General features: G+C 44.2%; 1 protein-coding gene across 1 annotated transcript in view; it reads right to left on the bottom strand.

The window, feature by feature from the left end:
- NEK6 (NIMA related kinase 6) overlaps positions 1 to 15,396 on the bottom strand; it is a 42,839-nt gene that overhangs the window by 5,503 nt on the left and 21,940 nt on the right. Inside the window, exons 3-8 of the mRNA XM_030286860.4 lie at positions 15,181 to 15,321; positions 14,228 to 14,290; positions 13,021 to 13,131; positions 9,717 to 9,825; positions 8,397 to 8,504; positions 2,166 to 2,260 (exon numbers count right to left, since the gene is read on the bottom strand). Of these exons, the coding sequence (XP_030142720.1) occupies positions 2,166 to 2,260; positions 8,397 to 8,504; positions 9,717 to 9,825; positions 13,021 to 13,131; positions 14,228 to 14,290; positions 15,181 to 15,321 (627 nt within the window). The remainder of the gene's footprint in view (positions 1 to 2,165; positions 2,261 to 8,396; positions 8,505 to 9,716; positions 9,826 to 13,020; positions 13,132 to 14,227; positions 14,291 to 15,180; positions 15,322 to 15,396) is intronic.

Raw genomic sequence — 15,396 nt, 5'->3', positions numbered from 1 at the left:
ACAGCAGTCAGGGCTGCAGGGCCATGACCACAGGCACTCCAAGTATCTCACTAACTACAGTTTGTGATGCTACGTTGGGGTTTGCTCCTGACATTTTGATTAGAGCAATTACCCCAGGCCAGCCAGATCTCCATGGAAAACGCCCACCACGCAGCATGACTGGTTCAAACATCCAGAGATGGGAATCCCTGTTAGTGTTTAAATTGATCATCTTGCCAGAACTGCTGAAGTCATTGCTTGTAGCTACATTCTGGGAATTAACAACTTATTTTTATCCCCTCCAAGTTATCTTGCTGACAGATATCTACAGGAAGTGAGGGATGAAGACAGTTACTACTATATTGATAAGATTTAATAAAAATCACTATGATTATCAATGTCAAAGTTAAGTGGTGCTATGTGGCATCATGTCCCAAAGCCCTCAATGTTCCCTAAGTGGATTCCAGTGGACACACATGTCTCTGAAGGCAATTTGTACATTAAATCTCTCTGCAGCTTATCTACACAATCTATCTGGAGAAATATCAAAAGTGACTCATACCCAAACAAGCGTCCCTTCCTTACTTCTAAGCCAAATGAAAAACATTCTCCTTACAAGACATTAAAGCAGATAAAAGAGTTCCTTCAAAGACACCCAGATCTGATGCTTAATTTTCAAAATTCTGGAAAGTCTAAGAAGTCAAGCAGTCATTTTTCTACTGAACATAAAATTGGTACCTGTCCAGTCCTCCCTGGAATCTGCAATACCTCACAGCTCCTGTTCCCTAAGTTAAGGTTTACCTACGTAGGAAGGAAATTTAAAAATGCTTCACATGCCAATTTTTTCAGATGTTACTGTAGTACTGCTACTCCTACCAGAGAATTATGTTTAATGTGCAATTAATTCAGTTTCTTGAAATACAAGGAGTACCAAGACTCCTGTGCCATAAGGGGACCATATTGCCTGCAACAAAAACACATCTTAGCACAACGCTAAATATTTCTCTCTGCATAAATCTGGAATCCCATCTCTGGGAGCTCAGCCTGGAGTGACTCAGAGCACCCTGGCACTGCAGCAGCAGCCGGGCACTGGAGTCCAACGGGGCCACTCCGACTGCTCCCGCCAGCCCTGGCCAGCCCAACACCCCCAGGCAGGGCCACAGCCCAGCTCAGAGCCTTACAGATGTTATGGGAAATTCACTTTTATCCTGTCATGTCCTACAACGTTTGCTTAACCAACCAGCTGAAGTACATGCTCAGCTATAGTAGTTTTCACATCTGATGTGCTCACAAAATCAATTACATTTCTGCTTATTCTCTTATTTCATGGGATTACCAGAAGTTGTACTGAGAAGTAAAATGTCATCAGTTCCCATAATTTGTTAACCAGAGGATGTGAGCAATATTCCTGACTACATATCCCAGGGAGTTTTAATTCTCTGGGTGGGGATAAAAGCTTTCTAAATGCTGGCATGCACTGTCACTTGAATTTGAAGAAGCATCCATCTAAAAAAAGATTTAGAAGAAGTACAACAGTATTTGATACCCTTTGATCCCTGCTAAAAATGAAATCACAAAACCAAAAGCACAGTTACAAAATCATAACACTTGTTTTCAAAATACATGTAATAGCTTTTAAGAACAAGCTGCACACTGGGCAATTCATCCACACGTGACTGCTCCAAGTCTGTGCCTGAAGTTGTAAGATAATGTACAATTAGAAAAACTTCCAGCTATAATACAGCAGTTAGAGACACTGGTTTCACATTACATAAAACCTCTGCTTTTCTTTATCAGAAGTTCCCAAAATTAAAATACCACACTTGGTCAGAATTCCATCTAAGAAACCAGTACCTTGCATTCAAATGAATTTCCTATTTTCAAAACAAATGCAGTGAGGAAAAACTCTGACTTATACTGCCCTAACAGAGCTCTGCTCCCAGCAGCAAGGAGGGATGAGTGAGCTGGCTTTTCATGGCTGCATCCTCCACATCCATGGGGACCCAAATCCACTTTGTTCACAACCCCTCCGTTCATGCTCAGAAGGTGCACGGTGAACACAAAATTAAGTCAGCTTCTTCTAAGGATTTTAACAAGTTGTCTACAGGCAGTCTGACCTACTCAATTCCTGCCCTGAACTCTGTGGTCATGGAAAACCCAGGGGAAAAAAGGGAGAAGATACTTGCCTCATACAATAAACAGCCCAAAGACCAGATATCAGACTTAAAGTTATAGCCGTTCTCGTGTATTCGCTCTGGGGACATATAGTAGGGAGTTCCCACTGCAAAAAGAAACAAACCAGGGGTTATTGTCTTACCAGTGACTGTGCAACCTGTGTCATACAGAGAGATTTCATTCAAGGGTCAGGTGTAGCACAAACTGCTGAGAAGAACCAAATATATCATCATAAACAGAGCAGAGAATGGTGAACATGGTTGAAAATATTGTCTGTGTTTCTGACATTTGGGAATAGTTTTGTTTCCCTTCCAGGCTCCCAAGAACCTTCAGAGTGTCTTGGATGGACAGAGCCACTGGGAGGGATCATCCCCTTGGCTGACCAGACTGCACAGGTGTCATGACTGTGACACCAGAGCAGGACTCAGGGGCCAGCACATCCCTGAGTGTTCACCTGGCAGGGCACAGAGTGTCACAGCCAGGCCCCAGGGGTGGCTGACAGGTCACCAGCCACTGCAGGGGACACTGCGCCCAGCACCAGCCAGGAATGCAAAACCTGTCTGAGAAAACCAAGATAATAACTCCAAGCTTTAAAACCCTGCTCCAGCTTGCAGTTATGTCAGAAGCTGGAGGATTTCTATGTACTTCCACAAGTCTGTATTTTATCAAAAGAAATTTACTCAGTATTTTGGACAGAAGTTACAGGAAATTATTAATAAATTCCTTACCTCAAAAAGGGTCTTTTTAAAATCCTAAATAAGTTTCAGTTGTGGTACTGAAAATACAAGACATCCTGGCAGTCTCAACTACATCAAATAATCCTCAGATACATCATTTATTAAAACATCCAAGGACTGTATATGCTCTTTTCTCCTACTTCCCCTTGCTTGTCCATCCCCTGTCAATTTTTTTTTCCTTTTGGCATTCCAGTGTATCCTTCTCCTAATTAAAGACCTTTCCTCACAAGATGGCAAATGCTTAATTTGCCTGTAATATTCAGTTTACAGCTTCTCCATTTGAAATGCTGCCTGAAGACAGCTGCAGGACTAATAAGCTGAAGGATGGTGCCAGAGGTGGAGGAACAGCCACCACCTTCCCCAGCACTCCCACGGAGGGATCTGCACACTGTGGGAAACAAATGAGTTCTGGGACAAAGCAACAACCTTGAGAGGCAAACCCAGGCCCTGGCACCTGCACGTGTGACCCAGCACAGGGAAGGTAATTTGTTTGGACCCTCAAGATGTTCAGCAATCAGCAGCCCTGTGCAATGAACTCAGCTCATGCTTTCGGGTCTTTCACTTTAGAAATTATTTCCCTTTCAATGTGAAGAGTATCCTAATGAGAAGTTACATTTTTGCAAATTCTATCAAAACCACAACATGTGAAAAGTATCACAGGGAAATTCCTTTGTTTCCATGCTCAGGAGGAGGAGGTCAGAGGGGCACAGCTCCAGACCCTGCTGGGTTTAATGCCTGTGGAAGGCCCTGGTGCAGGGAGGTGACCAGAGCCCTGCCAGTAGTTCAGGATTTTCACTGGACTACACAGAGTAAATTCGTGGGACACCAGGAGCAAACAGGACTCATCCAGAGGCTTCCCATGGCTCTGTCCCATGTGCATGCAACATCCACACGATGGACAGCACAGCTCTCCAAGTAATTCCCAGACATCTGCCAGGTTTCTGTACAAGAACTGACTTGGCTGGGACAGCACTGATTCATTTTCCTGCTTAAAAATATACAGCTGCAGAAGAAACGATGATTCATTCCAGGAAGCTGTGGAAGGCACTTCTGGAAGTCCCCACTGAGCAGCAGTGTCAGACACCTCCTCGCTGCTGCTGTGCCAGGCCCGCCAGGAGCTGTGGAGCACATGGCAGCAGCAGGAGCCCCAGCCCTGCCCTGCCCTGCCCCACTCCTGCCCCTGTGCTCAGTGGGGCCGGTGCCAGGGCCCCGAGCCACGGCTGCTCTGGCACTCGGCTGTTCCAGGTCACTGCCTGGGCACCCAGAGCCAATAACAACCGTGGCTCTGGAGCCCGGCCCCGCTGCCCTGGCAGCTCTGCTGGCCCCACGTCGGCTCGGATCACGCCTGCCCGGCCGTGCCAGCAGTGACAGGGCTGTGACAGGGCTGTGACAGGGCTGGGGCACGGCTCAGTGCGTCACGGGGCTGCTCCATCCCATTAATGGCTCGGGGAGCGCTCCACGCCTGAGCTCATTTCGTGGAGCCCACCTTGCACATTTACCTATCATTACTGTAGTCTTGTCAGCAAATGTACAAACAAGCAGGCTCTGCGTTTCAAAACTGATGCATTAATTTTTAAATAACTGTCATGATAAAAGACTGACAAGGCCAATTCTCTTTATGGCCTGTCCAACATTACGTGGGAATCTCCTGTAATGAGCATCTTCTAGAAAGCTGCACAAGGCTTCCAGTGCAATCAGTCGGGGCTCGCCATTGCATCCCATTAGTCAATTTGACAAGAACACTCTAATCGGAGACTATTAATCAGAAACTTTCTTCAGCATTTGCCCTGCTGAAAATACAAAATACTGCTCAGATTCAACATTACTCACCAGGTGGTAGAGTAATGCATTTGAAGTTATAAAGGCCACAAAACCATAGGGAAGATTATTGTTAAGGAAGGACTTCCTGCTCTGCTTCTGGAAGTTGGAGCCCTTCACTTGAACATCAGCCACTTCAGAGATGCCAGAGCATTCCTGCTCTCCCAGCACTGCCCATGGGCAGCCACAACAGCCCTGGGACAGCTGCAACATCCAAGGTAGGGAAATGCTAATTATTCCCAGTTAAGATTAGAAGCAGAGTCTCTTCTTTCACGAGGAAAACACAAAGGCAAAGGTGGCAAAGTTATTCCAAAAATGAAATTAAAATTCCACTCCTCTCACATCTGCAAGCATGGGTTTACAGGGAAGCAATTCTGCTGGAAAATGAGAGCCAGGATCTCTCACCTGGCTCACCCTCTCCAACCACACTTGCAGGTTACCAAGAAAAACATCCAGCATTATTCAAAAGGAGTCAAGTTCTCAAGTATCCCTTTCTAAACTTTTGCATTCTTTGGGGTGTATTTCCAACAAGGCAGCTCAGGTCTTTTCCCAGGAGAATTTGGGAATTAGCTGAAGTAAAACTGTGGTCAGACACACTCAAATAGATTTTAAATTCCTTCAAATCTTAGCATGAGGTGCCCCCACTAATTTTCATGGGGGAAACAAAAACAAATCTATTTACTCTTAGAGAAAAACAAATATTTTGTGCATAATATTGCAGCTGTTGTTACAAGATCTGCACCTCTCTTTTCTTCTACAAATACTGAACTAGAGGCAAACTAAGAGCTCCAAACACACTGGCTGGTGACATTTTCCGTGGATTTCTTGTGTCCATTTTTTCTTACCAAGTCCCGATTACCAGCCCCTCCAAGCCCTGGGATTTTGTTTCAGATGGCAAACTGGCTTGGCAAGCAAAAGAAAGAAAAAAAGGCAGACAAATGGTCCATTTACTGAAGAGCTCTTCAGTTCCTCCCTGCTCACCCTGACATCCAAGCAGGAACCAGAAGGAACGTGTAACACCCCACGTAGTCCAATCCAGGGCTATTGGCATGTTCTAAACTGGGAAGATTTGACTTACGTGAATCTCCCAGAAGGAAAATCTGCTCCAAGTGTATTCTTGTCCAAGAATAAATAATAAATCATCTGCTCCAAAACAAGACTGTTCTGTGTAAAATTGGTTTCTTTTGGGGTCTGGTTGGTTGTTTTTCTTATTCCTCTTGTTTCTTCAAAATGTAAAGCCAGTCCAGAAGCTCTGGATAATGCCAAGTTTATCTGGCTAAAAATGGACATTATACCAGTTCTCAAAAAAGTTATCCATTGTAATATTAATGGAAATTTTCAGTATTTATTACAGCTCCTATTAAAGCAAGATCTACCAGCTTAATGTTAAGTTTGCTAAGTCTAAAATTAGGGAAGGAAGGTGAACCATGCTGTCGTAACAAGTAAACTCACCTCAGCTACAGCCAGTACCTCTAAAACCTGAATTTGCTGGTGAGGCTTGTACTGGCTCTTCCCTGTGGAAAAGCATCTCCCGTCTTCTCTCCAGGGAGAAGCGACAGCGGCAGCTGAGGCGTCGCCCTGTGAGCTCCCACAGCCCCAGCTGGTTCCTGCTGCCTGTGCCAGCACTGGGAGAGGCTGGAGGTGCCCTTGCTGCCCCTCTGGCAGGTGTGCCCGTGGAGGTTTTCCAGGGGCCAGGGCTTTCCCTGCCCCACGGTCTCCCCCTGCCCCGGCGGCACTCCCGGCTCCCGCCGGCGCTGGGAGCACGGCGCTCGCCGGCGTCTCACGAGCTGTGTACAGGCAAATCTTTCATTTTTCTTTCATTACCTCGGCATGTACTGTCACTTAATTTTTATGTATGCAATCCTTCCTGACAAATATGATCTGCTGCCTGGTAATTCATCTGACGTTCATTCTGTTCCTTGCTCTAATTACGGCTCCGTTCCTGCCGCGGCGGCGGGCGCTGCCGAGCCCCTGCTACACCTGTCAGCCGGGTCGGGACTGCCTGATGCCCTTTCATGCCAGTCTGCTGCTCGCAAATACAAGCAAAGGGAGAAATGAGATGAATCTATTTGCATAAGCCGCACATTCAATTCATGGGTCAGCAGCCAGAGAAATGATGGTTCAGGGCGGTTGCCGGGGCAACGCAGCACCGGGAAGTGCCCAGGCTCCGCGCCCGGCCCGCGCCGGTGCCCTGCTCTGGTGTGGGGCCTTCGTCCCTCACAGCTCCGTCAGCAAATGTCTTCATTAAACCAAACCCACGATCAGGCCATTTCCCGCTGCTACAAAACCTCCATCTCTGGCAAATTAGCAAAAAATAGAAAGACGCTTCACATCTGCGTATTTTCTGATTGTTAAAATGTTCTTTTTCACTTGGATCCAAGAACTGCTGGAAGTGGTGATGTGTCCAACCCTCCCACAACACTCGCTGCTCCCTCTGTCCTGCATCTCTCACCTGTTTGCAGGACGCCGGTGATGTGAGGCAGGGCAGGGTCTGTGCACCAGGGGCTGAGCTCTTCCCACTCCAGCTTTCTCAATTAGGAGAAAGCAGCCCTGGTAAAGGTCACAAGCTTGGCTTACATGTGCAGCCAGTTTCCAAGCCCCAATTTATTCTTATTAATATAATAAGTGCAGCAGTCAAACTGGATAAGATCATATAATTAGACATGATCATATTTTGGCCTGTTCAGATGATGTGATTGTAACTTCCTGTGAAGAGGATTTATTTTCATCTATTAAGTATAGTGGGGATATATCCTAGGACAGCTTTTGATACAAAGGGAAATCTGAAATCTCCTATTTTATGAAAGTAAACTATAGAAATACCTCCTATTTTTTAAGCACACACAAAACAAGGCAGGTATTTTCCTTCCTTGTGCACTGAGAAGCCCAGTGCTGCTGGCCAGGATTAGCAATGAAATTTGTTCACATCTAAGAAAGGATTCAGCAAGACACGCTCAGAGGAAGAAATTGCACAAACAAGAACGTGAAACAAATACTGTGTGTTCCAAAGGCAACTGAGAGACATTAGTTCAAAAGAGCTTAAATATTGCAACAAAAGCCAAAGTTCCTTCACTGCTGTAATACAGAAGCACCTTTGGGACTCAAAAAATTCATACCCCTTAATAAAATTGGAAAATCAGCCACCTCTCAAGAGGTTTCAGACAAAATTATGAAATACTTTATACTGTAAGACTTGAAGAATGAACTGCATAACTATGCAATTTTCTATAGCACTAGAATTAATGTTAACACTAAAAATCAGGAAGACAACCTTAAGATATGTGGAAGGTGTGAAGAAAAGCTGGATGTTTAAAGCATAGGCCAGATTTCAAGTGAAATCCCTTTTTGGGGCAGTCCCAGCCCCTGTCAGGGCAGGGACCTGACCAGCAAAGGTAAAAAGGTAAAAGGTATTGGGGGAACACTGAATTCCAGCAAGCACCATGCAGCCAAAAGAGTGGAAAAGCTGTACTTGCTGTTTGCTGTAAAACACACACCAGGCCAGGCCCTCCAGAAAAAAAGAAAATATTTTAAAACAGAAGATACCTGTTAATGCCTACAAAGAACATTTAAAATGCAGCCCCCATCCCCTGACTCCCACTCATGTCACCACGGGAGGATGGACTCCCTGTGTTTGAACATCAGAGCTGACAGTGCACGCCAGGCCCTGCTTAACGAGTACCAGCTTACCTAAGGAATGTGCTGCAGTGGTTTTAGAACTAAAAAACCGGCCTAATCCAAGATCTCCCAGCTTCACCACCCCTGTGGCTGTTATAAACACGTTGGCTGGTTTTATGTCTGCAAGAAGAAAAAGGTAAAAGGTCAAAGCCACAAAAGGTTATCTGGTTCTAATGCTGCAATAGAAGCATCGCCTGGAGCGCTGGCGGTACAAAGAGGCTCGAGCAGAACCCTGTTTCTTTAGAGCTTTGATAGGCTCAATCTTCCAAGGCTTCGAGCTCTGCACAGACACAAAAATCAGAGTGTACTTCCCAGCACACAAGAAATACCAATGAGGGAAAATGTAGGAAACAGCTCAACAGAACAGAGGCAACCTCTAACTGCTGGAAATCAAAGACATGAGCCCAGTTCTCTTTGGGAATGATGGCTTTCCACAGGAAACTGCACTGCCCACCACCATCCCCTCATGAAAAGGATAATTACTGTTCCACATATATGTAAATTCTGGGCTCTACACAGCCCAGTTGGTTCATGGAGGGTAGAAATCATGCCAGAGCTGAGCTAGAGGCTCTTTCCCCATGTTAGAGCAGACTATGTGAGAGCTCCCTGTTTCAGCCATTACAGACCTAATTCAGGTACAAGTGATACAGTGGATCAGGGTATGCATAACGGAGCAAAAATAATATCACATTGCTGAAAAATATAGTGAAGAATGTCCTCCTTCAAAGGAGCAAGGAAATAACAAGCAACCAAGATGGGTGCTGGTACCTTTTGGAAAATCTGAATTTCCTGAGACCAGTCCTTCCCAAAGCACCTCACTAACACTGAAAACAATAGTGTAATTTTTGGATAGAGCTCAAAGTTATAAGATGTTCTGAGACAAGATATTCAAAAATAATTAATGAAAATAGAGAACAGGTTATGAGAGTGTGGGACATATTTGTATTAATATTTCAGAAAAGCCCGCAAGACAGGAAAACTCTTCTCAACTCTCTAAGGTCACAGCTAATATAATGAAGACTATTTCTTAGAGTTCGCTGGATCCAGGAGTCTCAGCATTTTATTTCTGACACTTTTCTAATGGCAAGTTTGACACTTCTACTTAATATCAGTGTCTGGAATACAAAGCAGCTCATCTTCCTAACACCACCCTCACTTCAGCCTGAATGCTTTAACGATGAGGCAGAGACAGAAGGAGAAATCCATCTCGCAGGCTCCAGCCTCTCTAAACATGCATTGGCTGAACATCAGCATAATTGTTTTTGAATGTAGGCGCTTACTAATTGGAACATTATATTATTATTCAGTGAAAAGAGACTGAATTAATGTTACCTCTGTGCATCACCCTGCGGGAGTGCATGTGTTCCACTGCACTGCATAACTGCACAAAATATTTCCACACCGTCCTTTCCGGGATTAACCGTTTCTGCTTTTTAAAATACTGTGGGAGGAAATAAATAAAAGATCAGTGAAAAAGCAACATATTTGACTCGTTTCTGGAATTGTGTTAGTCAGCTGCAGGTTGCTCATGTCTTCCAGATCTGCAGCTGCATGACTTTTCTTCTGATTAGCTTTTAACTCCTCCTCTCTGTGTGGAAACTTTGATGCAGTTCACTAATTAACAACTATTATGAAAAATACGCTTAAATAGGTTTGACATTTTTGAATGGACACAATTATGATTAGCATTAATCTCCTTAATTACCTCGCAAAACATATTTAATGCCTCAAAACAACAAATGTCTCAAATATTTTGCCTTAAGAAACAAAAGGCCATTAAACACCCCCCCTTGTAAACATTCATTATTGCATTGTCTAGTAACAAGGATAAGGAAATCTGCTTCCCTTTTTTAAAAGATGGCCAGAGCATCAGTAAAGTATCCATGTTCCTTCAGTGATCAGGTAGAATAATAAATTCTATTTAATGCATAATTGGAATACTAAATGAAGTGCACTCTCTAGTGAGACAGAGGCACTCCTGATCAGCTGGGAGTGCTCAGCAGCACCGAGCGCAGCCGGGTCCCCGTTCCAGGGACCTCTGGTGCCTCAAAGCTCTGGGAATAATGGGCAGCACAAAGCAGCACCACCGAGTGCAGCGTGGCCCTGGCTCCCTGCAATGCTGAAGTCTTCTTCAAGCCACTACAGGAATAAAGAGCCAGCTGCACACTTCAGTGAAGGCCAAACACTACAGACCTTCAGCTGCTCTCCTTCCTTTGCAGGGGGGCACACCAGCTGTGTCTGGCACTGCACCCAGGCATCCCAAAACTGCCGGGCTCGGATCGTTGCTCCCTGGCTTCTCACTGAGCCAGCTCTACAGCCAGAGCATTAACAAAATACCCTTCAGTGCTTCCAGAGGTTTCCCATTGCTCCTCCAGCCCTGCCACACAGGGAGGCACGGGGAGCGCCACACACCCTCCTGCCTCCCCACAGCTGCACTTGTGAGAATTCCCATCTGCAGCAGGAATAAAGGAAGGGAATGGCTTGCTGCCCCTTTCTGCATCTCTCTCAGCACTGACATCTGATGTCCGTTGTCACATTCTCTATTTTATGTGAAATGCTGTTACCAGTTCGTGTTTGACTCAAGCAATGGCAAATTTTCTTTTGCAGATCAGCTGTGAAGGGGCACGACTGTGCAATTCCCCAGGCAGCAAATCTGACAGATTGCAACAGTCTCAACCCAAAACTCGAGAGAGAGAACAGAGGAATTACAGAGGGTGAGGGAGAAAGTGTTATATACACAATAAAATTATTTAATTCTCATTAAAATATTTAAGAGTGGATATGCAAGACCACAAGTGATAATTTTCTAAATGTCATGTCCAATAAGGTTCGCCTGACATTTACAAGGAAGTCCCAACTCTCCAGTGGGTTTTCCTGCAGCTCTACATCCCTCATAAATAATGCAGACACTGGGGCATGACAGAGACAGGCCCTGGGTTTATCACCCTCACACCTTGCAAGGGTTGTCACTGCTGCTCCACTGAAAATCCTCACAGGACCTTCAGCTCCTGGGGAGGCAGAGGATGAACTGAGGAGCTGGTGGGGAAAACTCCCCTGCTGCAGTGGAGCTGCATTTAGGAGGAAGTTTTTGTTCCCTCTTGGGTTTAGGGCTTGGTTTTGGTTTTTTGTTTTTTTTACCCCTGTTAGAAATAAAAAAAATTGAATTCCTAGATTTGCACCAGTTGAAAAACTTCATTTATATGACCTTGAAAAAACCAAATGCATTTTCTTCATGTCTGAAATACAGAGGGAACACAGAGCAGTGGCAACTGGAAGCCAGCACAATTCAGCACTGGGCAAGACACCAATCCATCACTCTATCAGTTATGTTTTGGAAAATGTAACTCTTATTATGACACAGAAAGTTATTTCTAAAAATTAAATAGCCAGCCTTGATAAGCAAATTAACATATTTGTCAATAATTTTAAACTAAAAACTACAGATTACTAAAAAATACAAATATTTCATATTGTGAAATCATACAATAGGTAAAACTTTTGTGAGCTAAGATTGCAAACTCAAGCAGAACCCTTGCACAGCCCAGGAAGGTCTTACACAGCCCTAACTCCTGCTCTCACAATCCTGGGTTTTTTCCATCTTTGATCGCAACCCAAGATGGGCTGCAAGTTCCCCAGGAAATGGTGGGGAAAGGGCAAAACCCAGCAGAAGCCCCAGGGAAGCAGGGAGGACAAAGGCAGAGCTGCTGCCTGGGCAGAAGGAGCAGCTGTGCCCCCCCAGCCCCCCGAGGCTGGGGCAGAGCCCCTGGAGCTCGGGGCTCTGCCCAGAGTGCCTCTGCCAACTGCTGCTCCCAGCCTCGCCCAGGGGCTCTCCTGTCACACCGGGCAGATTTCCCTGGATCCTGTAAATTTAGCCACTGACTATGGCCTGAACGGGTAACTCGTTTGACAGCCTTTGGCCTAGTGCCTCATGGCTCTGCTGGCAAAGAAAACAAATCTGTTAATAAGATATTTTAAACTGTGACAACAAGGAGGAGGAGAACTTTCCAAACATTCATTTATGATAATTACAGAATAATGATGGCAAAAACCAGGTAAAACATGGAGAGAAGGTTGAGAGTGCTAACAAACATGATATAACACATCTGTTCTCACAAGGGATGTATGTCTAAAGATTAACATGTCAAAGAAAATATAAAAGCAGGTGGTAACAGCTTAACTAAAGCTGGTTTGCAGCAATACAAGTATTCCTAAGAGCAACATAAAAGAAGAACAAGTACTTGAAACATTTTCTCAAACCCAAATCCCCATTGCAAAGGAAGTCAATAGACTTCCTTGAATGTCTTCAGAGTGTCAGACAGGCAGTGTGAATAGTGAACCCAACAGTAATTAAATGTCCCCATCAATCACAGACTGAGTAACTCAACCTTGTAAATAACACACGTGTCCCACCAGATCAGACACTCCCCTCTGCAGCAGTGACCAGAACCTCAGGGCATGGCCTGGGGTACTTAAAATGCCACCAGACACTTGGGTTCAGGTCTGGAAGCAACTCATGGGTGTGCAAAAACTGCGAGAGGAGAAAAAAATGCTTCCAACCCAGCTGTGCTCATCCCACTGCCTCAGGTCTGCCTCACCCTGGAAGCCTGCAGCACCTCCAGGACAGACACGTCCTCACCTTAATCATCTGAGAGAGATCCCCAGCATCAGCCAGCTCCAGGACAATGTTGAGTTCATTGTCTTCAATGAAAGAATCCAGATACTTAATTATGTTGGGGTGGTTCAGTTGCTGCAGAGGGAGGGAATGCAAGAGGAGCAGTTAGAACGTGCTCAGGACAACTCCCAGACTCACCACCTGCACCTCCTGTGAGCCACCTGCAAAACCTTCCAAGTGGGGGCACCCACAGCCTGGGCCAAGCTGCTCCAAAGTCCTGGGAGAAACAGCATTTCCCACAGGCACAGCAGCCTGGAGATGTCCTGGGCAAAGAGCAATTCCACCCAAAGAGGGTGAAACAACCTCTTCTACTGCAAACTTGCAAAACATTTAAAAGAAACATCCTGAAGGATGCCTTGCTAAGCAATAACCAATTTTTCCCCCACATTAAATAGAAACAAACACCCAGATGTTGGTTACAATACTCAAGGTCTCTCTGCCCCTTAAAAGAACAACAAAACTAAATTAAAACTTTGAAGGAGGACAATAATACACAAATTGCACGTCAGTTTATTATCTGATTATTTACGCTGGCTTTTTCACTAATTAATTTCTTTCATTTCAGTATATTTCATTCTTATATTCACAACTGATGCTTGAATGTTTTTTTTCCTAGAACCCAAAAATATCACAGATCTTTCTGAATGTAAACCTCAGCATTATTTTCCTCCATAACTATTGGGCAACTGGCTCACGTTTATCCTTCCCTACAGCCTACAGATTCAGGCTACAACTGCATGAATTTGAACAGAAATCCCTAAAATCACAGGCACAGAAGTAATTACTTAATATTTTCAGAATGAAATTTGATTAGCTAAACTAAATTTGTAGCCTTTTACAGTCTGTTGCATTTACTAAAAATAGATATTTAAAGTGCAACACATCTATGTTTTTAATCAACAATTTAAAATAAGCTACTAAGGCATTAAAATCACTACAATAAACTCTGGTTTCAGAGCCTTTATCTAAATGTTCATTTTTCATGTGTGATATTTATACACACACATACATGACATGCACAGGCAAAACTACTTTCTTCTTTGCTGTGTAAGCTTTATTTGCCAACCTGAAAACTATTTTTTCCACAAAACAAAACAAACAAAAACTAAAGTACCAAAAAAAGGAAAAAAAAAAAAAAAGAAAGAAAAAAAGTTATTATAAAAAGTCTTACCTTCAAGAGGTCAATTTCTTTAATGCAATCTTGCCTTGCCTTGGCATCCATCATTTCAAAAATCTTCCAACACAAAAACATAGAAGATAAAAATGAAACAACAAAAAAAAGTACTTTATACTTTAACAAGCAGTTGGTGCTTCCTTTCCCAGTTTGTACATCCTCTACTGTAATGAGTATTCACACAATCCCCAGATCAAAGAAAGATCAATGTTTTCTTTATTTTGAAACCACCACAGGGATAACATCGGGGAAAAACTAATTTTAAAACCCACAGGCAATATTGTAAGCAGCACAAAAAATAAAGACACAAGTTTATGAATTTGCTGCTGTAATCTTCATTGGTTTAATTATTATTCATTTCATATAGTAAATAAAAGACAAAATGTTTACTTTTCTCTTTTAAACAGATACAGCTTCCACTGATTTCTCTGTAATAATTAGAAATAACTTTGAGCATTAACATTCATTCTGCAACGATCACAAAGTCACTGGAAATGAGAGTTTGGAGGATTTGAAGGATTAAAGCAAATTTCTTCAAACTAAATGCTGTTCTGAATACTGCCCAATACTTTCAGCCAAGTTTAAAAAATGTACACTTCTGATATCCAAGTTCTCACAAAGTCTGCTCCAACTCCATCAGCAAGCTCCAGTCTTTTTCCCTTCCATGTTCCTGTGGTTCAGCTGCATTGGGATGGCAGCTCCTCATGGTACCAGGGCCTCGCTGGCTCACACATTTAATAACAATTTGGTGAATACTCTTCGTAAGTAAAAGGTGAAATTTAACATCAACATGAAACAGCAGCACTGCTGTGCAATCCTGCCTTGGACACAGGAGCCCACTGGGGGAGATGAGGGAGCAGGACCTGCAGGGCAGCGTTCTCAGCCTCCAGGTCACGGGCAAGCCTTGGATCCTTCCCACCCTACCTGCAAGGGAGCCCTGAAATGCTCACCTGCACTTTCTTCAGTGCCACGGGTTTCCTGTCCAGCAGACAAGTTGCTTTGTAAACTTCGCTGAACTGGCCGCGGCCGATCTTTTTCTCGATCTGAAAATCGGCCAAGGTGCAGCGATACGGGTACGACGTTAAATGTCTCTGTCAAAGGAAAGGCAGTCAGGGACCCAGAGAGCCGCTCAGCCCGTCAGGGCAGAGAACATCCCACCACAAACG

Source organism: Taeniopygia guttata, chromosome 17 (genome assembly GCF_048771995.1).
Source record: "Taeniopygia guttata chromosome 17, bTaeGut7.mat, whole genome shotgun sequence".
NCBI lineage: Eukaryota > Metazoa > Chordata > Aves > Passeriformes > Estrildidae > Taeniopygia > Taeniopygia guttata.
The sequence above is the reverse complement of the archived record's forward strand: the minus strand, read 5'-3'. Positions and strand labels throughout refer to the sequence as shown.